Raw genomic sequence first — 25,760 nt, 5'->3', positions numbered from 1 at the left:
TCAAAGTCTCATGGTACCATATTTTTAAGAGAATTGAAAACAAAAGCATTGTCTCATTGGAAGGATTTCTACAATTAATTCCAAACCTTTTTTCAAATCTATCTGTCCATTTATAACTTTCCAAAATCAAAGATCTAATCATCCATTTGCTGTTAATTTCAAAATAATTTTTAAATCTTTAAATTTGTTTTTAAAATGTCTTTCACTAAGGATTGAAGGAAACTCACCCAATGCTGTAAAACCTGTCGATCCAAAAATTCCTAATAGCTGAAAAGCAGTTAACAAGCAATTTTCAAAAGTGATTAGAAAAAGAAGTATGCAAATTCAGTGTCTTTTGGTTATTCTGTCATCTCTCAGAGATTTAAACCCATGAGAGGCCAATGTTTTGTGGTTTCCTTGTAAGGAGCAACAGTATGGAACACTTGTGGGCAATCTCAAATCCTCTCCTTGTCCAGAGAGGAATTACAAAGAGCTGGTCTGTTCACCAGTTCTTCATTTTTAGCAGAGCCATCTTCAGTCCACCATTTCTTCTCTGGAGATTTGAATCATCCAAAATTTTCTTAGGTGATTTCTACTGGGTTTTACTGAGAAATAGTCATAGTGTTATTCTGTTTTAACAATTCTTTGAATTTGATTTAGCCTCTGTAGTATAAAGGAGCCCCGAATTCAGATAGCTATAAATAAGAAATTTCATAGCAGATAACTAAAGATTTAATGCAGCAGATCTTTATTCTACCAGAGAATAAATTACAAAATATGCTAAGAAATTTATTCTGCTTGTGAGCCTTCTTGATATTGTTACTCAGATGGACCCCTATGGCACACACTTTTCCTAATAAAGATTCCGAGACCAACATACTTTTAATTTACTATTTGTTGTCATCTTGCTTCCTAACTTGAGGCAGGGGCATAAAACAAAACAAAACTTCTACATGCTGTGGACATTAAGTCCATTGCTTACCCAACATATTCTTGAGGAATTTGATATAGCAACCCCTCAGGTCAGCATTTGTATGAGGCAACCTCTTCTGTGTAAACATATGTTGAGTTATTGCCATGACTAAGGGGAATAAGATTAGTGTTTCATAAATTCTTAGTAACCTTTTAATGTCCACATGGAAACATTCTTCCTATTATTAAAGAAATATGGGATGAAGCAGAAGCCAAGATTTTTTTTGAAAGAGCTCTTCAAACTAGTTTGGATTTTCAAAGCAATTCAGGTTATTTAGATTCTATCACCATATCCATACAATAAACAAGGGATCATAACAAGCAGTCATTGCAAGCTTCAGCATATTTACATGGTAGTAAGTCCAGCTATTTACTTCTAACAAGTAATAGTTAAGCATATGGTTTTAGTAACATTTACTTTGAATGTTATGAGCTGTTAAAGTTCTCTCATCTTACTGTAGAAAAGAATTTTACCACTTCATACTGTATTAAATAAATATATCCTTAGTATAGTCAGGAATTCTCAATAGAGATATGCAGATATCTTTTTTATGTATACACATTGGAGAAGTAACTTCTCTCATAATACAAAATGATAACACAGAAATGAAACCATGTCAAAGATACTTATTCATTCTTCACAGCTTTAAATGGCAAAGATCAATATCTCAATTATGGCTGTGATACAATTATTAAAGTGCTGTATTAGGGCTGAAAAGATTGAGATTTAAGTCTAGCCTCAGCCATAGAAACTTACTACATGACTTTGGACCTGTTACTCTCTGTCAGCTGATCTACCTTACAGAGATGCTTTTTGGGGAGTAAAAGAGAAGATGATCCCCATGTAAACTGGCACAAGAACTTGGAAGTAAGTCTGGATATAAAGATAAATAATAACAAAGAAATAATAAATACTCACTTTAGTGCATAGGTTCAGGAATCCAGTCCAGGCTCCATGACGTTTATTATGAAGACAGTTCTCATTCATGAGTTTCTAGATGTACAGAATGGATTTACAGTGTGCTAATCAGTAAGATGGCTTGTTTGTGGCTTAGAATTCTGTAGAATGTAACCACTGATTTGTGGATGATTTGACTTAATATACTCAATAAACTTGCCCAGTTGTGATGTATTCAATGAACTGTTTAAAACTATGTTTTAGCATAATGTGTCACAACCCTGTATGCTGTCAAAATATTAATCTATGTCACTCAACAGCTTCATTTTTTCATAGATGTTATAGAGGCATATACTGTAAGATGTTAGTGAATTATTGATAGAAAACTGTATCTTTATTTCTCTCCTAAGCAGTATAAACTTTACTTGCAAAGATATCTGCATTCTCTATTGAGTCAGCTTTTCACATATTCCAGGCCAAAATATAATTGCCTCTAAAGTGAGACTCAAGGACAGTTGCGTAGTGGATCTTCTTATCATTTATATTCTATTAGAATTGGCTGAATAGCAGTGTACAATTTTAAACAAAGCTTTTAAGATGTGATTTCCAGTTTATAAATAACAATTTCTGAAAGTCCATGCATTTAGCTTAAAATGCACTTTCAAATTAAATGCAGATGCATTTCATGAATGCACAAAGTAGAGGTATATGAATCACAAAATCCACATATTCCAAGAAATCAAATCAGGAATGGGGTCACAGGCTTTCCCTAGAGAAGCCCCTATTTCTAATTGTTGCCATTTGTCAGAACTCTAGAGAACCACCTGCGGATTACATGTGCCATGAATGGTGCTTTCATGCAGAAACTGTTTTTCAGAATCTGTAAAGCAACTAACAAGCAAAATGATAAACACAACCTATAAAAGCAGAACAATGTGTGTGTGTGTGTGTGTGTGTGCGCGTGCGCGTGCGCAGGCGCACATGTGTGCAGGCGCTGAGAGAGAATCTAAATTAAACCCAGAAAACGTCACAGAGGGAAAAACACTCTCAAGCCAAATCAAGCTGATCTTTGAGAATAAAAATCCAGCAATACACAGGCAAATCCAGGCACCACCCATGTAACTCAGGCAAGAAACAAAATCCATCTCAGCAAAATGGCAGCTAGTATTGATACAGAATAACAGCCCCTTTTTTATTTATAGCTAGGAGCTCTTCTCTAGCTGGAAAACTTAAGTGAATGTACTTTTTTACTTACTCCAGATGAACTTTAGTCACATCCAGACCAATTATAAAAAAATAGAATATTCCCAAGCTTCATGCAGTGATGCAAAGGACATTACAATCTTTTGGGTGAACTCTACAACTTATTAATGTTCATGATGAGAGAGCATAAATGAAAAAGAGAGTAAACATCATTGTGTTGGGAAACATGATGGATTGCTGACATTTAAGACACATACAAAAAACCCCAAAAAACAAAACAACCCATCTCCAAATTGAGCAGTGGCTTCAATAGCACAAACAAATGAAATACACAATGCACCTGAAATTTCCCATAAGATTCTAAGGATTTTAGTAGAAAAGTAACAAACCAAATATTATTAAATATTTTTTTGGGGGGGAATGCTCATGTCAGTTTAACATATGCTAAGCTATCTACTGGTAGCTATACAATGCACTAGGCAATAGTGCATATAGTTAGCAATTTTAACTACAATTGTATGCTGCTCACAGCTGCAGCTGTTTGAGTTGGGTGGCTATATAAATAGTTAAATAAATAAACTCATATTTTATAAGCCACAATCCCGGGTTCGCATCAGCCGTTATACTAAATCAGCAATGGGAAATTTTTATGGTTGGAGGCCACAATTAACAGTCTCTTCATCAATGGAAGGGACATAAAAGGCCATCCAGTAATATAGTGACATTTCTGGAAGAGACACGTAAGTGCAGTGACCATATTTTCTTGGACAAAATGAAGGATAAATCTGAAAAAAGGCAAATCTGAAAAAGGTTTGTAAGGATTAAAATGTTTATATTTATAGCTTTATTTTATTTGTGCATGAGTGTGGGCGCTAGTGCTTTCACCACGTGTGCACCCATTTTGTGCATGTGCACATACATTTCCCTGCTCTTCCCTTTCCCTCTGAGCCTCCAACCCGGAAAGGTTGGGGAGCTCTGAGTTATAAAATATTCTTGAAATGCTAGTTGGTTACAGGCTGAATATGAATCAGTAGGATGTTACTGCAAAAAAAAAAGGAAATTAAGTTTTTGGCTTATTCAATAGTTTCAAAATCATGAGACGTAACTGTAATATTATGTACTGATAACTGCCTCCCCCCTTTCAATTCTGGAAGTACACTTTAAAATTAATTTAGATAAATTGGAATAAGTTCAGAAAAGGCAGTGTGAATGACCAGATTATAAACAAAAACTTTGAAGACAGATTGAAGGAACTGGAAATGTTTATCCTTGAGAATAAGTGATTTATATATGGATATAACAGCACTTGAAAAATATCTGAAAATATAGAGAGAGTCAAGACTTGTTTTCTATTATTCAGAACAGAGAACCCAGAACAGATTTATTTATTCCAGGAAGAAAGATTTCTGTATATAGTGATTATAACAATCTCTTATCTCCTTTTATATGTACATGCTTTTGTTGAAAGTCAGTACCCACCCACCCTCCTAGAGAAGGAAAAATTTGGGGGGATATTAAAAAAGGCAGAATATTATATTTCTCCAAAGGAATAATGGAGAGGGGAAAAATATTTAAAGGCTTTTCTGCCCAAGTTCCCCAAGGCAGAAATTGAGCAGGCCTGCTCTGTAGAAATGCAGATTTGATAATCCTTATTCAGAAAGACTGGGCCACCTATTCATTTTATTTATTTATTTATTTATTTTATTACATTTATATACCGCCCTTTCCCGAAGGACTCAGGGCAGTTTACAGGGTGATTAAAAACAAAAATACAAAAGTTAAAAACAGATTTAAAAAATTATATTCATCCCTGCATAAGTAAAACCCCAGTTAAAATTAAAATTAAAATTAAAACTAAAATTAAAATTCTCAGCCTGGGCCAGAGAGCTCATAAGCAAAATGCCTTCAGCCACAGCCCAGAGAAGCAGGACATGACTTTTAGGATATAATAGGATTAACCTACCACCATTAGAATACCAAAGGACACATTCAAACTCAGGTCAAAATACATGCCACAGAAACAGGAACAACTTCAAACACAAAAGCCCAAGAAGTTATAAAAATCCACCACTCCCAGCTCCATTTTGTCAGCTTTCCCAGAACCACATGTTGTTGGTTCTGTTCTTCAATAAACAACCTTTTCCCCACAAACAGCCCCCATTTTGTTTATTCCTGGCTTGGACTGGACCTGATGATTTTTCTTTCGGCACTTCCATAGAGGATAGGTCATTTAAACCTATGAAACTGAATGAAACTGGAACTTTAAGAGTAAGATTAAAACTTTAATCTTCTGCTACATTTGGAGTCAGTTCCGAGTCATCTTTCTTCATTCTGCCAATTTGAAGGACTGGGAAAGAAGATCTTCTAGGATGGCATGTTTTATCTCAATAGCACCTTCCATAGAAGTTATAAAACATGCCAGGAAGGATTTTTATCTTAATCCCATTGTACACATGAGCTTAATGGTTGTACACAAGTAGCAAGTTTGAGAGTGAGAGAGACACTGGGCACTCATTGGCTTCTCTGATTTCTCCCTTGTATCCTCAGTTCTGTCTTTCAGAGCACAATTGTATGGGCATCAACACTGCCTATCAGGAAAATCCAGGCAAGATTCCATAGACATCTGCTTTTGATGCTTGTGTGGAAAAGAAGCCTTGGCCAATCTTCTACTTAGCTACTCCCACTACAGCTGTCAGTGGAAGCCAGAGTTCAATATGTTAATGAGGTAAAAAAAAATCCTCCTTTAAAGTTACACCCCTCACTTCCCAAAGGAGACATGCATCAAACTATTTCATTTTAGAGCGTCTTACTTCCCTAGAGTCATCCCCATGTGATTGCTGCCAAATAAAACATTGCTGAGGAGAACATATGTAACACAGACCAGAGGGGTCAGGTTTGAAATCATTCACAAATGGAAGCTAAGGCTTAAACTTTCTGCTCTTAATTCTAATGACAATGGAAGCAGAATATTCTCTCTCTCTCTCTCTCTCTCTCTCTCTCTCTCTGCAGCAGGAGATATGGGTTTGTTTCAAGTCTCTTCAGCATCATTTGTTAATCTGGTATTCTGATTAAATTCTGAGATGCAAGAGGCTGGATAGGGGGAAAAAACCTTCTGTTTTTAGATGATTTGCCTCCTTTTCATCTACTTGTGCAATCTACCCTTGAAGTGTTATCTCACAAGTTAATATATGCATACTGTACAAAGAATCTGTTCCGAGCTGGAAATGCTTCAATACTATAGTCAGATTTTAAATTATCCTTGTACTGGCAAAGGAATCAATAATCTCCCAGATACAGTATGTGGAATTCTTAAAGAGCCAGTTCTCTGCTTGCACTTGTCAAACTAATTATTTTTTTAAAAAATCATAAATATCAGTACATATGCTGGTACAATCAGTGCATATTTTAGGTAATCCATTTTAACGGGTGATGAGGTTATTCCCGGCTTGGACTGATTCCTGATGAAGACTTTTCCTTCAACACAGGGTAGCATTCCTGTGACTATTTTTCCTTTCATTACACAGCTTACTTTTAGAACTGCTAAATATCTAAAAACAATTTGAGCAGACGAGCAGAATTGATAAGTTTCTGACCTCACACACCCTCCCCCTGCCTTAATTGCAGCCCCCAAATCCCTTTCAAGTGGCCAAGGAGAGAGGCCTACGGATTGTACACTGAGGCTATAGGGATGTCTATCGTTTGACTGTCTCCCTCTAGCTTTCAAAATCTACCTAAAACTAGTAGGAGAGGTATTTGTCAGTTTCAGATGAATATCATCAATACACTGGTAATAACTCAATTGTATATTTCAACCTCAGACTGGACAAAAGATGCTATGGTGGTTTTGATGTCTGGGGGCAGGAGTAATGTTCATTCAGAAAGGCTATCAGTTCCAGTGTTAACCCAGGGCAGGAAGACACTTCCCCTGAAAGTGCAGGTCCATGATTTTGGAGTCTTCTGGACTCACAGCTTTTGATGGATGAGCAGGGAGAGGCACTGTTCAGCGGGATCTTAGGCCATTTTCCATTTATGTACCAGCTGTGCCTCTTTCTAGAGTAGGAGGACCTGATTGTAGTAACTCATTCCCTTATTGCCACATGGCTAGACTACTGCAATGCTCTCTATATTGCATTTTTAAAATTCCATTCAAAGTTTGTACTTGGTGCAAAATACAGCAACTCATCTATTTCTGAGTGAGACCTGTTGTAAGCTTGTGGCTTCTGTGCTATGATGCCTGCGTTGGGGTTCCAGTAGATTGTGAAGCGATTCAAACTGCTGCTTTTAACCTATACTGTAAACTTCTACATGGCTTGAATTCCAGGTTCTCCAGTAAAGATTCCTTAAATCAGAATCTAACCTTTTTCCTAGCAGTAGTTCCCCCACTTTAATGTGGGAGAACAAAACAATGTTTTGGTGATGGCCCTTATTTTATGGAATAGTTTCTCTTTTGAAGCTAAGCTGGCATCCATTCTGATGGCACAGCAGAAATTGTTTAAAACAGCTTTTCCAGAGAGTATTTGAAGAATAACAGTATGGCATTCATCTTTTACTTTATTGTGATTATTATACTTTAGGGAGCTTTGGTATGGTATGTTTTATGCATTTTTATACAAAGCAGATAAACTGCTACTAAGATAAACTCCCTGAACAAACATTTATTTGTTCAGGATATGCACTACTTTTTTTTACTCTCGTGAGTGCTCAAATTTAAAACATAAAAATAGAACATTTATAATTTCTGCCTGTCATATGGAGCAAAAGGAGTTTAGGTTTTGGAAAATATTAGGAATTAAATTTTATATTAATTCCTCTCACATACTGCAAGCATAATTTTCTTCTTAAATAAGACCCCACCCCGTCAATTCTTGTGCTGAACAAAAGCAGAAATACTCTGAGATGCCCAAGTTGTTGCAAATATGCATGATAGTACTAAAGGAGTTGGTCCACTGCCTCCTGTGAAAAAGGACAGCAGCTGTAATGGGAAGTTGGGACTAGTTTTATGGCCTGTAATGCTACAGAGTAGGGAGAAGGGGTGCCTCAGCCCTTCAGAGTGACCCTTTCATGTTTCATAAGGAGGAAAAAGCCTTTATTATGACAATCAAAAATGTAACTAGCACAAGATTTCTTAGCCTGATTCATCTTTCCCTTTGCTGTTTAAAGCATAGTCAAAGGCAAGCCATTAAAAATATGGCTCTGTTACAAAGAATAGGAGCCCTTGACAACTATTCTGTGTGAATTTAGAGCTGAGCCAGTGTAGTTTAGATGGGGCAGGGTTGAACTGATGATGCAAGAACAATGTGCAATCTTACTCTTTGATCTTTTTCTTGGAAAAAGAAATTGCTGACAAAAGAAGCAGTTTAAAAGAATATACAAGTCAGCATTGGTTCTTCACACGCATAAAAAAAGGTGGCAGGTTCTCAGATTATAAAAGTATTACATAATAGTTTTGGAAGCTTCAAGGGTTTCATATTGAGGCCACTCTCTAGATCAGCGCCCCTCAACCTTTGCGGCTTGGTGGCCTGGCTGGGGGAGAGTGGAACTGAGCTGTACATGTGCATGTGGCCCTTGTGCGAGTGGCAGGCTGGCGTGGGCCGGCATGCATGTGTAAGTGCACACTGGCCTGCCAGTCGGGCAAGTTGACTGCATATGCACACACTCCAGTCAGCCGCTTTCATGGCCCAATTCCGAATAGGTCACGCCCCAGTAGTGGGCCACAGCCCAGGGGTTGGGGACTGCTGTTCTGGATGTTTTGAATTCAACTCTTTTAACCAGCAGATTGGTAGGATACCTAATTGTGAATTATGGGAGTTCCATTACAGCACATATATGGGGCATTAGGCCGCAAATAGCTGCATCAGGAACACAACAGAGTAGGATCAAATTAGTAAAACAAAGACATAAGATGAGAGAAATAGTTGGGTACGGACATTTTTGACCATCCCAAATAAAGAGTTCTCACATTCAATGAGAACCAATGGCATTTTAAAAAGAAATGGCAGGGGTGGAGGGGAGAGTGTCTGTAACCTCTCTGCAGAAATGTATATACCCGAGCAATTGAAATGAACCTTTAGGGGGGAAAATTGAGCAAGTAAGCAAATTAATCAATCAATTACTCAGAATAGGATCTGGCTGCATGAGAGACAACTAAGATTTTAAAAATACAGCAATAAATATTAGTAGAGAAGAATCCACGCAACTTAGAACACAGCACTGAATCACATTACACTTTTTTTGATGGAAAGGATGGCATTGAATCAATCTTTCCCCCTGATGACTGACTGGACAAGTCTCTAAATGGCAAGATTTCAGAAGTGATTTGCTATTACCTTCTTCCTAGGGCTGAAAGTAAGTGGCCAATGGTCACCCAACTGGCTTTCTTCTTAAGGTGGGACTAGAGCTTACCTTCTCTTGGTTTCTAGTCTTGTGCATGAATCACTACACCAAACTGGCTCTCATCATTTTACACTGAATATTTTGAGCCGTGTTTGAAGGTTTTAACAGACTGATTTGCATTTACATATACATTCATAATAAAGAAGGGAATATGAAAGCATCTTTGAACCCAAAAGTCTATGTTGGGAAAGAGAAATCATTCTACATCTTCACTGGCAATTTGAATCTACAGCAGGGCACATAGTCAAGTTCTGACTATGTGGATTAGATATCTAGAAATGTAGACTACATTGTCATTCTTCGAATGGAACTCAATGCGTCCCATTTTTTTTCGCAGACTCCCCCTCCCTCCTGTTTCTATGGCAAGTTCAGCAGCTATAAAGGTTAGCAAGCATCTTAGCAATTCAACCTTGACACATCTGAGAATTATATTAAAAAGATGAGGAGGGAGTGTCCTCTTTTGTGAGGAAAATATGAAATACCCATATTTTTCTTATGATCTCCAGGAAAAGTGACTCCAAAGCAAGATATTTACAATATTTTATTACTACCTTTTTTGTAAATTCACTGTATCTTTTGACATTCTCAAAACATCTTTACCTTTCTTGTGACATTTTCTTATCATGTAAAAGATAATCAAATTAACCTAACCTTCTGCCTGCCACTCAACTAATTCACTGAATCACTGTCTATAAAGAGAACTAGGATTATCCCTGCAGACTCTCTTTAGGTCATCTTGTTCTTCTTCATCTTCTTTTTAGCTGGGAAAAATTTTCAAAACTGAATACCATATTCTAGATCAGGGGTGTCAAACTGCCACCCCGCGGGCCTGATGCATCACGCAGAAGCCGCACCCACCCCATTGCCAGCAATGACAAAACTGTCCCAATATGTTGCACGACGTCACCTGACATTGCGAGTTTGACATGGAAAAAGTTGTTCTTTAATTATAGAGTTGTGTGTTAATTACATTCTAATTAAATATAGCCATCTTGATTAAGAAATAAAAATATACATACATACATAAACACACATACATAAATACACACATACACACTGCCAATCGGCCTAAAAAAAGCCTTGCACATCTTAGCCACACATACCACATGCAAGTATTCAATACTGATTATACAAAATCTAAGATCTTAACTTTTGCTAAAAAAAACCCAGCATTCATGTCTGGCAACTGAATATGTACTTGACTGAATAGGTTAAAATTTTCAAGGATTTAACAAGAGTCTTTCATGCTACAAAGAAAAGCATGGCATGTATGGAACATATTCAAAATGCACATAAATTAGCAACAGGCTTGCAATCTTCCTATTATCTAGAGATGAGTTATTCATACTTGCTATACTTAAACAATTCTCTGCTAGTGTTTGGACACAACTTCTGTTTGAGACCCAAATGAGACTGTAGTTTCTTCCCTCTTGGAGAGGAGGTGAATTTAATCTAAATTATAAGATTGTAAATCCTTAAGAAATGTATTTCAAATTAATAACATGTTACTAACATGATTTTGTATTCAAGACTGGCATGAACAAAACTGAAATTCATATTTTGATATGTATCTTCTCCTTAAAAACTACCTTTCTGAACCATAGGCTTGTTTGTCTGATCTTGTTTTTTTCTTCATCCAGGAGAAACTGAAATGTAGTTTCTCACCTGATACAATTTTGATGATGGGATATCAGCGTGCAGTGATAGCCTTTGAACAATAGCCAAGGATTAGGAAAGCTGATTAGATGTGGCTGCCCTACCTAAGGACATATTCTTGAGTAGTCACTCTTTTTTAAACCAGCAAAATATTTAAGCCAAATAATGCTTCTCAAATTCAGAAGACCCCTAATTCTGTCAAGATTTAATGCCCTTCCAATAGCTGTTCTTGAGGTTAAATTTCAGCAAAGACTTTGTCTCTGTGGTCAAAGAATTACTGAAATATTAAGTCATGTTTTGTTACATAATTCCCCATCATGTCAAATTTCCAGGCCATCCAGATTTATTTATAACTAATATTGTCCAACCAATGTGATTCTATTTCTCTGAATGTATCTAAGTTTGCCTATTCTTTAAAATAAAATGCATAGGATTTCGATCACATCATCAAGGTTATTATTTTCAATTTTTCCTTGCTGTCTCAGCATTTGACATTTTCCTTTTTTGAACTGGCCAATATCAGCTGTTTGAGGGAGACCAAATTAGGAAACAGATGCTGCAAGGATTACTGGAACTCCACTTTACTTTATATATTAGTATTAGCATATGCTGTTATATTAGCCAGGAGACTACAATGCAACTGCAGAGTAGTAGTTTGACTGCCAAGGTACCAGCTCTGTTTTAGGACATGCTCATGTGCTCCCCATGGTGCGCCACAAGAGGGCAAGCTGGCTTCGCACCAGAAAAAAGACAAGAAGCTCTTCCTGCAGCAGCATCCAAGGCCTTCTCCTTCCCTGAAGCTGCCTCGCAAATGGGCGTCAGAACCAGGAAGGTTCAGAGAGCAGGAATCTGACTGCCTGCATGAAGCGCCAACTCGTCTCCCCATTGAAGTGGTACCTATTTATCTATTTGCATAGAACATACTTTTGAACTGTTAGGTGGTGAGGGGCAAATGACATGGACTTTGTAATTTGTTAGCTAATATAGTTACTTTATATTTTACTTTGTATTTTAAACCTAATTATATTTTGATTTTACTTACTTTTGTCTCTTAAAATAATGATAAGGTTGATAACTGGAATGTAAGAAAATGTCTTATCCTATGGCTGTATGGATTGATTAGATAGCTTCTAAAATCCCTAAACTGAAAAGATAAAGGTACAGAAAGATGGCTGTATACTCCCCCCCACTTTAGGAAAAAAATTCTTAGTGTCAACTGATTTACTGTGACAAGGAGGGGTTACTTTTATCTTGTTCAACCAACTTTCCTCTTTCATAAATTGTTATGTTAACTATAAAAGGGATGTAAGCTAAGGATCGGGGTTCCCTCTTTAAATGAGAGGAATCCCCTTTGTCTGAATATTCTGATAAATTGTAATAAAATGATCTTCCTGACTTGGTCTGTCTCATTGGAAAATATGCATGCTGAGGCACAAGCATGAAACGGCCATATTTGGCCTCCAGTGGACAAAAGCTGAGTGAGGACTCAAACTGCTGGAGCAGAAACCATCTCCAGCATCAATAAGCCACTGAACCACCACAAATCTTTACTCTTGTAGATTGTACAGTAATACAGTATCCTGAAAACCTGCCAGTTTCCTTCTGCCCTCCTTATACTATTATTTTGTGTCTCTTTCTCATTGATACTCTCTCCTTTCCCAGAGTTGAGATGTTGTTTACTTTCCCTTTTATTAGCTGACAGTTCGTGCATACAGTTGCCAACTTTAGCTCTGTTTTCCTCCCCAATCAATGTCCATCATGAAGTTTACTGATTGATATACACACATAATGGCTATTTTTAACCAATAGCCTAACTAACCAATGTTCTATCTATAGACAGAATTTTCAAACTTAAGCACTTCTTGTATTGTTGCAACAAGTTAAAAATACACATTTCAATGGAGACATTACAAATAATGTAATCTGATTCCATTTTTTACAGATGTTATCCAGATGCATTTAGACCACATTCTCAGCATTCAGTTTTGGAAGTTATAGTCCCAACACTTCAAAGACACCTGGTTTGGTGCAAATACTTTACTAATTTATTTCATTAATTTAAAACATTTATATAAAAATAGATGCTCGTAAACAACTTTGAGCAGCCCCCAATCAAAAGTTAAAACATATAACACCATATTAAGACTATAAAACTGATCACATTAAAACATTAAAAACAATAAAACCAGGCACCAAATCAAACTTCTAATATGCAGCCATCCAATCTTATCTTAGCACTTGGGGAAAAAATCCAGGCTCAACCCTTTAGGAAGGTAAGTCAGGTAGAGGCCTGCCAAACTTCAGAGGGCAAAGTGTGTTCCACAGAAAAAGGGCTGCCATGAAAAGGCACAATTCCTAGATCCCCTCAAATGTCAAGTAATAATAATTTAGTGGAAAACAGATTATAAAATGTAGTTCTATTTCAGGTGATGTACGGAGACGATGACGTTCTGAATGCTCTGTCACATTTTCAACCATGAAACAGGGAGCTTCCCAACTGCAGCTGAGTTCTCAGTGTAGGAAAGTATTTAAAAATCAAACGCTCTTATCTATTAATTATACCACTTTAAAATGCTAAGACTCTGAGAAGGGAGGGGATGCCGTATTTACGACCTCCTTCCTTATTGGAAGCTTTTGGTCCTTCCACCTCTATGTTTTTTTTAAAAATGCAAATATAGTGCATTATCAGGATTCCTGAGGCAAATAAATAAATATTTATAAATAACAGAGTTGGACTGGACCTCTGAGGTCTTCTAGTCTACCCCCTGTTCAAGCAGGAAATCCTATCCATTTCTGGACAAATGACTGTCCAATCTTTTTTAAAAAAAACTTCCAGTGTTGGATCACCCACAACTTTGCAGGCAAGTTGTTCCATTGAATAATTGTTCTCACCGATAGGAAATTTCTCCTTAGTTCTACATTGTATCTCTCTTTTTTAGGCTTTACTTCTTGTCTTGCTTTCAGATGCCTTTGGAGAATAGGCTGACCTCCTCCCCTCTATGATAGTCCCTGAAATACTGGAAGAACTGCTATTATACGACTCCTATTCCTTCTCTTCATTAGACTAGATATTTCCAGTTCCTGCAACTATTCATTGTATGGTTTAGCCTCCAGTCCCCTAATCATGTTTGTTGCACTTCTCTGCACTTTTTCTATAGTCTCAATATATTTTTTGCATCATGGCGACTAAAACTGGATGCAATCTTCCAAGTGTGGTCTTACCAGAGCAATATAAAGTAGTAACATTTTATGTGATCTTGATACTATTCCTCTGTTGATGCAGCCTAGGGCTTTTTGGCAGCTCAGCACACTGCTGGCTATCATCTTTGGGAATGTCCACATAGAGGTGGAATGTAACAGACATGCTTTGGAACTGTTTGCAAAATTGAGAGAAATCAACCCCTTTGGAGTTGACAAATCCAAAGAGTAAAGGGGTCCCTAAAACAACGATCTCCTTTATGCGCTTATTTTATTTCCATCTATCTACTTGCAATGCTACCCCCAAATGCATCACAGAATCTGAAAACAAAATAGATCAGGCAAAATAACATCACTCATAGGAAATTCCATCCTCTCTCTCATTACAGAATGAAAAATAGTGATGAAAATATTCTAACACTCCTATGTCTTTCTTTCTGACTTGACTAACAGTCACCTGTCAGTGTATGTCAGCATTTCCCTGTCACTCATCTCTGGTTTTGAATGGGGCGAGGACTAGAAGTGACTGTTTGTTCACGGTCCCATGTTGTATTTCAAAGATGTAGTATAAAGTCAAACATTTGGAATATATAAGAGTATAATCTATGTCTGAACCAACCTTGTTAACACAAATACTCAATGTGTTGTCATGTTTTAATGAACATAAGAGGGTCAACTGAGAAAGTTTTCAGCTGAACTCATCTTTCAAGCAGGAACTTCTTCAAAAATTATTCTTTATTTAAACAAACATATTTATAAAGAAAATATCAACAAGCTGATAATCCTCAAGGGCCTGAGGATAGCTAAACAATTATATTTCAGTGCAATTTATGATGCTACAATTGTTATTACAGGATTGCAAAAATACATTTTGAATAACTTATCACCTCCATGTTGTAGAATGATATATATATATATATATTGTGGATTTTCAAATGCATACAAATTTCATGTACCCTGATAGGTGTCACTGATTAGAATACTTACTGGGGTATGTATATGCAAATTCAACAGGAAACTGTTTGCTTGTCATATACGATTATGGCACATATCACAAAAACAAGACAAAAGTAGTATCTGTGGGCCAATTTAAACCATCACAATGAATCCAAGAGTCAAGGTTTTGGGTTGACTCAGCCAAAGAAATCTCTTTCACTGGCCTATTTCTTGATGAGGCAAGAGACATCTCTTGATGCTCCTTGTGTATTGTTAAAGTAACAGATTCATCAGAGATAATGTTAACATTCATTATTTTGTCCAGGAAATTATGTTTTGCTTGATTAGCACCATAAAAGAATTTCCTATTATGGCAGGTAAAAGAAAACAGTAAGATAATGGATGAAGACAATAAGATTAACTATCCTTTAGGAGGTGGAAATAGCAGGCACATTGGTGGATGTGATCATGCAATGTAGAGTTCTTAAAGTTAAAGAATATAAAGTTCAGTATAAAAATATATACAGTATCTTAAAACTTCAAGAAACTAAATTCTAATATTCCCTGAGCAGTGATAAGTGGTATTCCATGGCAGGGGAAACAAGTGGGAAAAGATGCTCCAAGAGGATAGAAGTTCCTAAAAAAGGAAGTGTTATACGCACTGTTGAAACCAGTTTCAATGAGGAAAAGCAGAGAAAGTGAAAATTCTAAAGTATCATACTGGAGTGCAAATCATCTCCAAATTTACAGAATCTCAAGTTACATCAGCCCATGAATCTGGGTAGCAGAAGAATTTGGAAAGACTATGTTATGATTTTCCTTGAACCCAAAATATTTAGGCCATTATGACTTCTTGGCTGCAGAGTATAATTGCCTAATACAGCAAAGACACTCAGATTCTCAACATCCTGTTACAGCTTTGATGCCTTAAATTAAATTAGACTGTTTGACTGTCCCCAAGTAAATCCAGATGGTTTTGGAATAATATAAGTGACTTTACAACAAAAAAAAAAACAGAGACAAAAATCTTAGCAGGCAGATAAAGCTATTCATATTTAACATTGGAGATTGGAGTTGTTATAGAATGGGAGTGGGGATCCCCTATCCTTCAAGAGTTTTCAGGGAGATTGTAGGGGCCAATGATTTAAATCTGAAGCCTGAGAAACAATGGATGCCGGAGATATTGATCCTAGGATAAATTACATTAAGGATACTTATGGAAGAATCATTTTCTTTTTCCTCCATCCTTCCATACACCTCAAAAAGCTTCAGATTATGTGTTTGGTCTTTCAACAATGTAAGGTCAGGAATAATGAAGGGGAAAGGAGAATACAGGTAGTCCTCAACTTATAGCCACAATTGAGACCAAAGTTTATGTTATTAAGTGAGATATTTGTTAAGTGAGTTTTGCCTCAATTTACGACCTTGCCACAGTTGTTAAGTGAATCACCAAAGTTAAGTTAATAACTTGGTTGTTAACTAAATCTGGCTTCCTCATTGACTTTGTCAAAAAGTTGCAAAAGGTGATCACATGACCTTGGGACACGGCAGTGGTTATAAGTATGAACCTGAATGTTGATCACATGATCATGGGGATGCTACAAAGTTGTAACTGTGAAAAATGGTCATAAGTCACTTTTTTTCAATGCTGTTGTAACTTTGAATGGTCATTAAATGAACTGTTGTAAGTCGACGACCACCTGTACAGGAATCACAAAATATTCTTTCTGTGAACTTCTTTAAGTTCAGTTATTTAAAGTACTGGATATGAATACCTATTTTCCTGGAAAAAGATGACAGGATATAGATAAAAAGTTAGGAGTCCTCAAGTATGTATATGCTGTATAATATTATGATTAGATTGTACACCAGGTAACGTACAGCCTTAAATACAGCTCTTGCAAACTTCCAAAAGGTGTATTGAAACTCTTACTTTTAAAAAAGGCAAAAACTATTAATATCTGACTGAAAAACAATTATTCTGATTATATAGTATTACAATTAATTTATATTTAAAAGGAATAGAATCAAATTCAATTTCAGTCCTGGATTTACCAATTGTTTTTTGGGGTATGGCTCCTAGCATGACCAAATGCGCCTTTCCCAGGAAAAGTTATGAACATCACCTTCTGGGCTGTTTGTGAAATGAATATCTAAAGGTACTATAGAAACCATAATATTGTTGTGGCTACCAGCAAGCTGGATTACATCCTAAACTATCATCTGATGATGATTAGTGCTAAATGATTTGGAAAATAAGATTTGTTGGAAGGATTCATTAGTTCACATTGTATTCCTAATAATCTCAAAGTTTGTAAAAGAGCTACAGATCTCAACCAGAAAGATTCCAATACATTTGAAGGACACCAATTTGTGAAAATCAACCTAAACACCAAGCTATGCCAACTATTTGGTTAGCTGTGATTAATACTGATTTTTGTTGATTGCACAACCTCCAGTTGTCAACCAGATTATTTACAAAGCACTCTGTAGTATATTTATTCTCAAACTTGCTTTGGGGTATGAGAAGATGGGGAATTCTAGTTTAATTTCCATAATTACTGGACAGTTGAAAAGCTGTTAAAACATGACAAATACAGAATGCATGATGCCAAGAAGACAAATATGTTGCCTCTTTTGTTTTCTCTTAAAAAAACAAAGCTGATTTTGTAGCATCATCTTGTCTTATCTTGGCTAAGCTGGTGTCCTCTAGATGTTTTGGAGCACAACTCTTACCAGCTCCAACTATAACATCTCAGCTGATTATAGATGCTTTCTGAAATAACTGAAAGGAAGCAGTTTTTTATTTACAACTAACCCTTTTGGTTTGTTCTCTCATTAGAAAACACAAGTAAAGGAAAAAGCAGATTCCAAGAAGTTGTTTTAATAGGTCAAACTAGATTTGGAGCAGTGACCTCCCTCAGGAGCAAAGAATCTTCATGTGCTTCTTTTAATCTACAGCACCAAAAATGACATTATTCAAACAGTAGATTTTCAAACTGGGATACTTAAACAAGTTACATTAAAACAAAACCTACTGACCTTTAGAATTAGCACTATTCAATACAAACTGGGACTTGTAATCAGGGTGTCTTTTTGTCTCATCTCTCTCTGCTAACCACTGATGGCTTTTCTTACCCGTTTCTTATATATTCTATCAGTTCTAACCATTATTCTATATTCTATACTGCTAAGCTTGTAAGCCGCCTTGAGTCTTCGGAGAAGGGCGGGATATTAATGGAATTAAAATTAAAATTAAATTAAATTAAATTAATTCTTTCTCACTATGAACAATTTATTATAAAAGTTGACTATATACCTTGCATGTAAGTTGTCGTATCAATTGGCAGTCATAGTAGAACAATCTCTCTATCCAAATCATCCAATAAATGCAAAATCTCTCTCAAGTCAAACTTGAGTACTGGATACATGGACACATCTGTGTAATTTTCTTAGTATCATTACAGAAGTGATTTGCCACTGTCTTTTCCCAGAATTTTTTTTATTTAAAAAAATCCAGTTCAACTTTCAGCCCTGAGATTCCTTAATGGTCTCCTATCCAAATTCTAACAGACTTGGCCCCACTCAATTTTTTAAGATCACCCAAGTTCAGCTATGTGTCACCACCTAGCAAGGCTGAGCAATCAAAACCCTGGCAGCTAATGTGATTCTGTGTGAATTCAGCAGCTTTCCTAATTTGTTCTCTTTTCTAATGTGTTATACTACATCTTCCATGATCATTAATCAGTAATTCAGGGAAGACTGGTTGGTATGTAGTTTTTCATAACACCCCATTGTCTTTCTAGCATCCTGTATGGAGGATGTGGGGAGAAGAGGATTGTGGGGAAGTTTAAACATGATGCTTAAACTTTATTATCAGCCTCCAGCTCTAATCTTTAGGAAGCCAATTGATAACTGAGTTCGCTTTGGAACCAGTTCAACGGTTCAAAGGCTGCGGTTCCAAGCACTACAGTTTCAGTCAGAATAGAGCTGGAAGGAACCTTGGAGGTCTTCTAGTCCAACCCTCTGCTCAAGCAGGAGATCCTACACCATTTCAGACAAGTGACTGTTCAGTCTCTTCTTAAAAACCTCCAGTGATGAAGCACCCACAACTTCTGATGGCAAGCTGTTCCACTGGTTAATTAGGAAGTTTCTCCTTAATTCCAGGTTGCGTCTCTTGATTAGTTTCCATCCATTGTTTCTTGTCCTGCCTTCTGGTGCTTTGGAAAACAAGTTGACCACCCTCCACTTTGTGGCAACCTCTCAAATATTGGAATACCACTATCGTGTGCGCCCCCCCCCCCAGTGCTCCTCCTTTTCTGTAGGCTAGCCAAACCCAGATCCATTGTGTTTGGGTAAGACACTTAGGATTGATACTCAGTGCTTTGAAGACAGAGCATCCTAGAGCGGGAAGCAAAAAAGCAAGCAACTGACATAGCAGTACAATCTAATTGGCAGGCATTTCATGGGAAATTTTTTTCCCAATGGCAAGCATGGCAGTTAACAAATATCCAGAACTAAAGTATGTTTTAGAAAGGACTACCCCGGGGTAGAACTGAGGCATGTAGTCAAGGCATTATTACTCCGCTCTAAACATACTACTTCTCACTAAGGAACCGGAGGGATGAGCAAAGTCCCGCGCGGCGGGGTCCGCACTTTCCTTAGCGCCGGCGGGATGACTACTCACGTAGAGTGCCGTGTGAGTCGCACCGAAGAAGGGGAACTTGGCGGCGATGGGCTGGAGCCCAGAGCCGCCGTCGTCTTGCTGAGGGGTGGCCGCGTCTCCCTGAGCCGGCCCGAAGGGATAAAAGCCAGCCAGCGGCACGGCGCCCTTGGCTCTCAGTCGGAACCAGCTGCCGAGCACTAGCAGCACCATCCATCCGGACAGGCCCCGCATCTCTTCGGCAGTCGTCGCAAGCAGGAGCGTAGAGACGGGGCCGGCTGAGAAGCAGCGTGCCTGGCAGGAGGAAGGCGCTGGCGGCGGCTGCCAAGAGGCAAGGAGCTCCCTGGGCTCTGTGGCAGCACCACGCCGGCTCCAAAGCCGCCAGACACGCTCGGCGAGCGACCAGAAGAGCGACGGCTCAGCAAAGTTCCCGCACGCTCCCCGAGCCTCTCTGTGCGGCGGTGAGGGAGGGCACGGCGCCTCATTCACACAGGTCAGGACATAAATATTCATATCCCAGCCAGCCAATTGGGATGGGATCTGACGGAGGCGTCCCGGGAACCTAGGGGCGGAGTTAGAAGGATCAGCCTTTTCTTAAAGCGCTATGAAGATCCGTCGGGGATAGTTAAGGCTTTGACTCGCGGAGCAGCAGCAGCAGCAGTATAATGCGTGGCAGGCAGGTAGGCAAGTTAGTTCAAGGTATCCCGTATTGCATTCTTAAGCTGCCGTCCCTAGTGAGTTTCCTAAAGAAGGATGGGACTGCGTGCCACTTTGCACCTTTTCCTTCTTTAGTAAGTCACAAGGGTTAGTTAGCATTTGGCATCCTTTTGAAGTTATTGCTCCGAAAAGCCAAACTGGTTTTATACTGCAGGCCTCGCTGGGAGGATACAAAAGCAGAGTTTCTGTTCCTACACACCGAAGCATAAACTAGCTAAGCACTTGGAAGTAATTTGCTTTGTAATTTGTAACACAGATGAACCCAGCCTGCCTAAAGACAACATTACTCCACTGTCTCTTCGGCATAGGAACTCCTCATAGCCTTGTGAACGAATGAACCTTTATTGTCAAAGTACAACCATATATACATTGAGATTGGCTGAGCCTCCCTTCGTGCCCCCCCCAACTCACAGTGACAACAAACCCACCATCTTGTTATACCATGTGAGCTAATTGCACAAAAATTGCTCAAAAGTGCTCAAAAAACAGGTGATGTGGCCATTAGGAAGACTGATAGAGGAAAAAAGTATTGAGAGCTTTTTTTTCCTGCCATACTCCAACTCTACTTTTCACTGCTTCTTGCATGAAAAAGCTTCCAGATTTCATTTTTATGGAAGTGGTGGTTAAAATCTCACAGTCTGTGTCTCCCAACCATTGACAAGTGATCTAGTTGAAGCAAAGATGTACGTAAAAATATTTTCTTCTATTCCCAGAATCAATTATCAAAGAACATTCTCCTTTCTAGCAAAAGATGAAACTCCCTCATTTTCTTCACTTTATTGCTGTTTTCTGGATCTTGCAAACCAATGCTAGCTCAAGGGTATATACTAGTGCCCCTCGGCTAGAGTGACTGATGGTGTCAACTCCTAATGATGCAAAGGTCTGTATTTTAGGAATGATTTGGGAGGAGGGCCAATGTTGGGCATTCCTAAAGCCAGTGTTTTCTGGGCCTTAAGCCCCTGCTACAGATTCTAGTGTTTCAAAATGTAAAACCTTTTTAAGATTAACCAGCAGTTTACTGATAGCACAGTGGACATGCAAAAGCCATTACACTATAATCCAGGCCACAGGTTTTAGCCTAGCAAGTTGTGAAAACTCATTCTGTGTAATTCAGGGGTGTCAAACTCAATTTCATTGAGGGCCGCATCAGCATTGCAGTTGCCCTCAGGGGGCCAGGTATGCAGTTGCCCTCAGGGGGCCGGGTGGGTATGGCCAGGGTGGGCGTGGCCTACTGGGTGGGTGTGGCTAGAGTGCGTATGGCCTACTGGGTGGGCATGGCCAGCTCTACATCGTTCACATCAAGGGTGCCTATGGGAGCCTGGGCAAGAGTGGGACAGATCTGAGGGTCTCTGGCAGAAGGAGGGTCTCTGGACCAGGGCCAAGGCAGTGGGGGCCGTTCCCTCACTGTTTCCAGGATGGCTTCACGGCCCACATGAAACCACTTTGTGGGCCGCATCCGGCCCCCGGGCCTTGTGTTTGACATGTCTGGTGTAATTCCTTTGATAGTTCAGAGTGTCATGGAAGCTATGAAAATTGAGTTGTTAACCATGATAAAGTTAACCGTGGTTACAGGTGCATAATAATTGAGAAGAATTTAAAATCTAAGCCACTTTAGTCTAAATTGACAAGCATGTCAAGAACATGTTAGCCTATTGTTATTTGCTGTTATAAAATAGCATATAGGAGTGAATAAAACATGGTTGTATTAACAATGGGCAAGCATGCCCTGCAATTGTAAAACACATTTTGTTTTTTTAGATTTGTTTATCCCACTTTTATTACTTTTTAAATAAAGTGACAAATATATCTAATACCCCTTCCTTCTCCTATTTTCCCCACAAGAACCACTCTGTGAGGTGGGCTGGGTTGAGGGGAAGTGACTGGCCCAATGTCACCTAGCTGTCTTTCATAACTAAGACAAGACTGTATCTCAGAATCTCCTGGTTTTTAGGCCATAAACTTAACCACTACACTAAATGTTAGATTACAATGTGATTAACAAGTTTAGGACTGTGGTGTTACAAAAAGTCAAGACAGTTAGCTTAGTTAACTGAAGCACAGAAAGATATGTAAACACAGATTCTGAAAGTATTACTTTATCTTCAACTATCAAAGTATCCTCAACTGAGTTCTGCTACAGAGAATTAATATTGCTATTAAAGATCTTGTGAATGGTGGTGTGAATAAAAAGGATAGAGAAATACATAAAATACAAAATACAAAAACAGAGGGATAGAATCAAGATCACGTGAAGTATTAATGCCACTTTACAATGCCTTGGTAAGGCCACACTTGGAATACTGCATCCAGTTTTGGTCACCACGATGTAAAAAAGATGTTGAGACTCTGGAAAGGGTACAGAAAAGGGCAACAAAGATGATTAGAGGTCTGGAGGCTAAAACATATAAGGAACGGCTGCTGGAATTGGGTATGTCTAGTTTAATGAAGAGAAGGACAAGTGGTGACATGATAGCAGTGTTCCAATATCTCAGGGGATGCCACAAAGAAGAGGGAGTCAAGCTATTCTCCAAAGAGCCCAAAAACAGGACAAGAAGCAACAGATGGAAACTAACCAAAGAGAGAAGCAACCTAGAACTAAGGAGAAACTTCCTGACAGTTAGAACAATTAACCAGTGGAACAACCTGCCTCCAGTAGCTGTGAATGCTCTAACACTGGAAGTTTTTAAGAAGAGACTGGACAGCCATTTGTCTGAAATGGTATAGGGTTTCCTGCCTGAGCAGGGGGTTGGACTAGATGACCTCCATGGTCCCTTCCAACTTTACTATTATGATTATGATTATGACATTGAAGTACTCAAGGTGCTTGCTGAAAGCGCTACATGCTGAAATCTCTAATGGCTTTTGCAACTAACCAAATCTGAGAGACAACAGTGTTGCTATTTTAGTTAAGTATTGTGGCTGTTCTATTTTTCAAACTCCATTTTTGTGTCTTCCAATATAGCCATGTTCATTGGTGGTGGTGGTGGGGCATTTTGAGGATCAACAATGTACCTTCAACCCTTGGCTTCTTAGGCAGATATCCCAATGGAAAGCTTATGAAAAGTGTGAATGTGTGTATCTTAATCTATATTATTTAGAGAAAGAAATATTCCCTCAACTTTTCTTTTTGGAATCAGTTCTTCCACCCACTTTCAGCTCAGTACTCTTTGCATTCCCTGAAATCATAATTGTTGTGTACTTGAGAAGGATGTCAGACTGCTGGTCATAGGCCACACTAGTCTGAGACTGGCATTTAGAACCATCAGATTGGAAGGAGCCATTTATATATTGAGTCCAGCTCTGCTTGGTACAGGAATTTAATCAAAGCATTTTTGACACAAAAGTTCTACTAAAGTGATGTCCATCACCCGCCATAGTGAGTGATTCTATTGCTGAAGTACATTTCCTGCAGGGAAGTGGTTTTTTTTTACTTTTTTCAGTATTTCTAATGTTAATCTGCCTTAAATCCATTATTGCATACCTATATTAATGAGCATTCTTAGCTTAAGTCATTATTCCATGTCTTAAATGATGATAAAGAAGACTTGACCTTTTTTCTTTTTTGACATCATTTCAGATATTTGAAGTGTAATATCATATTCTCCCTTACACATGCTCAATTTCTTTCATCACATTGAATAGGACATAATTCCTAGTCCTTCCCCCCTCCCTGGTCATCTCACTAAAATTTCCATGTCTGTTCTAGTTTGTCTGATTTTTTTTAATGTGCAGTATAAACCACAGGTAATCACAATATTTGAGGCAGCAGCTGACCAGTACAGAACTATTACTGGGAACCATGCTTTAGATGATGCAGCCTAAAATTACATATGCCATATTACGCTGGTGATTCATATTCATCTCCAGTTTGTCAGAGCAGGACTGTTGGCTATGTGAACAGTTGATTGCTTCTTAGCATGAAGCCTGAGAAATTAAAATCAAGTTGTAAGCCGTGGGAAAAAGTGAGAGAAAAAGAGTTCCAAATTTCAAATATGATGGATATAAGAACAAACTGCACTTTTACACTAAAAGGGAAAATCAATTGCTTCAAGAGGTTCAAATATGCAATCAACATTTTTATCAGGCCCCGGCTTGTCAAGTGTCAGGGTAGCATCAGAGCAATGTGGCAGTTGGGCGGGGGGGGGGGGGAGAAACTGGCAGAACTCGTCAAAGAAGGAAGAAAGAAAGGAATACAGGGAGGGAGATTCATTTCACTGGAATGTGTATGTTCTACAAAGTTAAGTGGTGCGCTGGTCCTTTGGTAGTCTTACTGATTGGTAGCCACTTACGCATATAGATAGGAACGAGTGACATAGAGCTTCAAAAGCAGTGTACATCAGGGCTTTGCAGGCATATGGTTGCCATTTAGAGATCTTTAAATCTGCTTGCTGTTGATTCTCCCTTGTAATTGTTTTAACAATAGCAATGGCACTTAGACTTATATATCGCTGCATAGTACAAGCAGTTTACTATGAACAGTTTGGGTCTTCATTTTACTGACCTTGGAAGGAATAGCAATAGCACTTGGACTTGTACCCCACTTCACAGTGCTTTACAACAATCTCTAGATGCCTTACAATGTTGCCTTCAACAATCAGGGCCTCATTTTACTGACTTGGAAGGATGGAAGGCTGAGTCAGCTTCAAACTCCAGGCTGTGGGCAGATATAGCCTGCAATACTGCATTCTAACCACTGCATCACCAATGTTTAATGCTTTGGAATTTTTAAATTTTAAAATGTCCAACAGTAGATTAATGAAACAAACAAAAATCCCAGCTTCATTATTTTACAAGTCCACCAAAAAAAGGAAGGGTGCACTGTGAGCAATAAAGAGCAAGCAATAAATAACAAGGGACAAAATGGCTGTGGAAGTCAGTGACCTGTGATCAAAACGAAGTGGACGTTCTGCAACTGTTGCACGGTAGCCAATTGGAAGCAATTGCTTACAATGAAGTATAGCGGATGGACCACACAGCACACTTTGCCAGCAACAGTTGGAACAACTATTTATAAGAGGAAGTAAGGAAATACAAAGGGAGGTTGTCTTCGTGGTGGTCTATGGGTAGGTTGAGGATAATGTGCACTTTTGTCCTCAAAAAATAATAATCCCAAAAAACCAATTAGTGGACTATCCCTGTGCCAGC

At 38.3% G+C, this 25,760-nt stretch overlaps 1 protein-coding gene across 1 annotated transcript in view; it reads right to left on the bottom strand.

Moving 5' to 3' along the window:
• SNED1 (sushi, nidogen and EGF like domains 1) overlaps nucleotides 1-20,132 on the bottom strand; it is a gene marked incomplete at its 5' end in the record, with an annotated part of 74,041 nt that extends 53,909 nt beyond the window's left edge. The window contains one exon of the mRNA XM_083364997.1: nucleotides 19,923-20,132. Coding sequence (XP_083221123.1) covers nucleotides 19,923-20,132 — 210 coding nt within the window. The remainder of the gene's footprint in view (nucleotides 1-19,922) is intronic.
• Nucleotides 20,133-25,760: the final 5,628 nt, after the last annotated feature.

The sequence above is a fragment of the Vipera ursinii genome, assembly GCF_947247035.1.
Source record: "Vipera ursinii genome assembly, chromosome: 5".
NCBI lineage: Eukaryota > Metazoa > Chordata > Lepidosauria > Squamata > Viperidae > Vipera > Vipera ursinii.
Note: the sequence above shows the minus strand (reverse complement) of the source record. Positions and strands in the feature narration are given on the sequence as shown.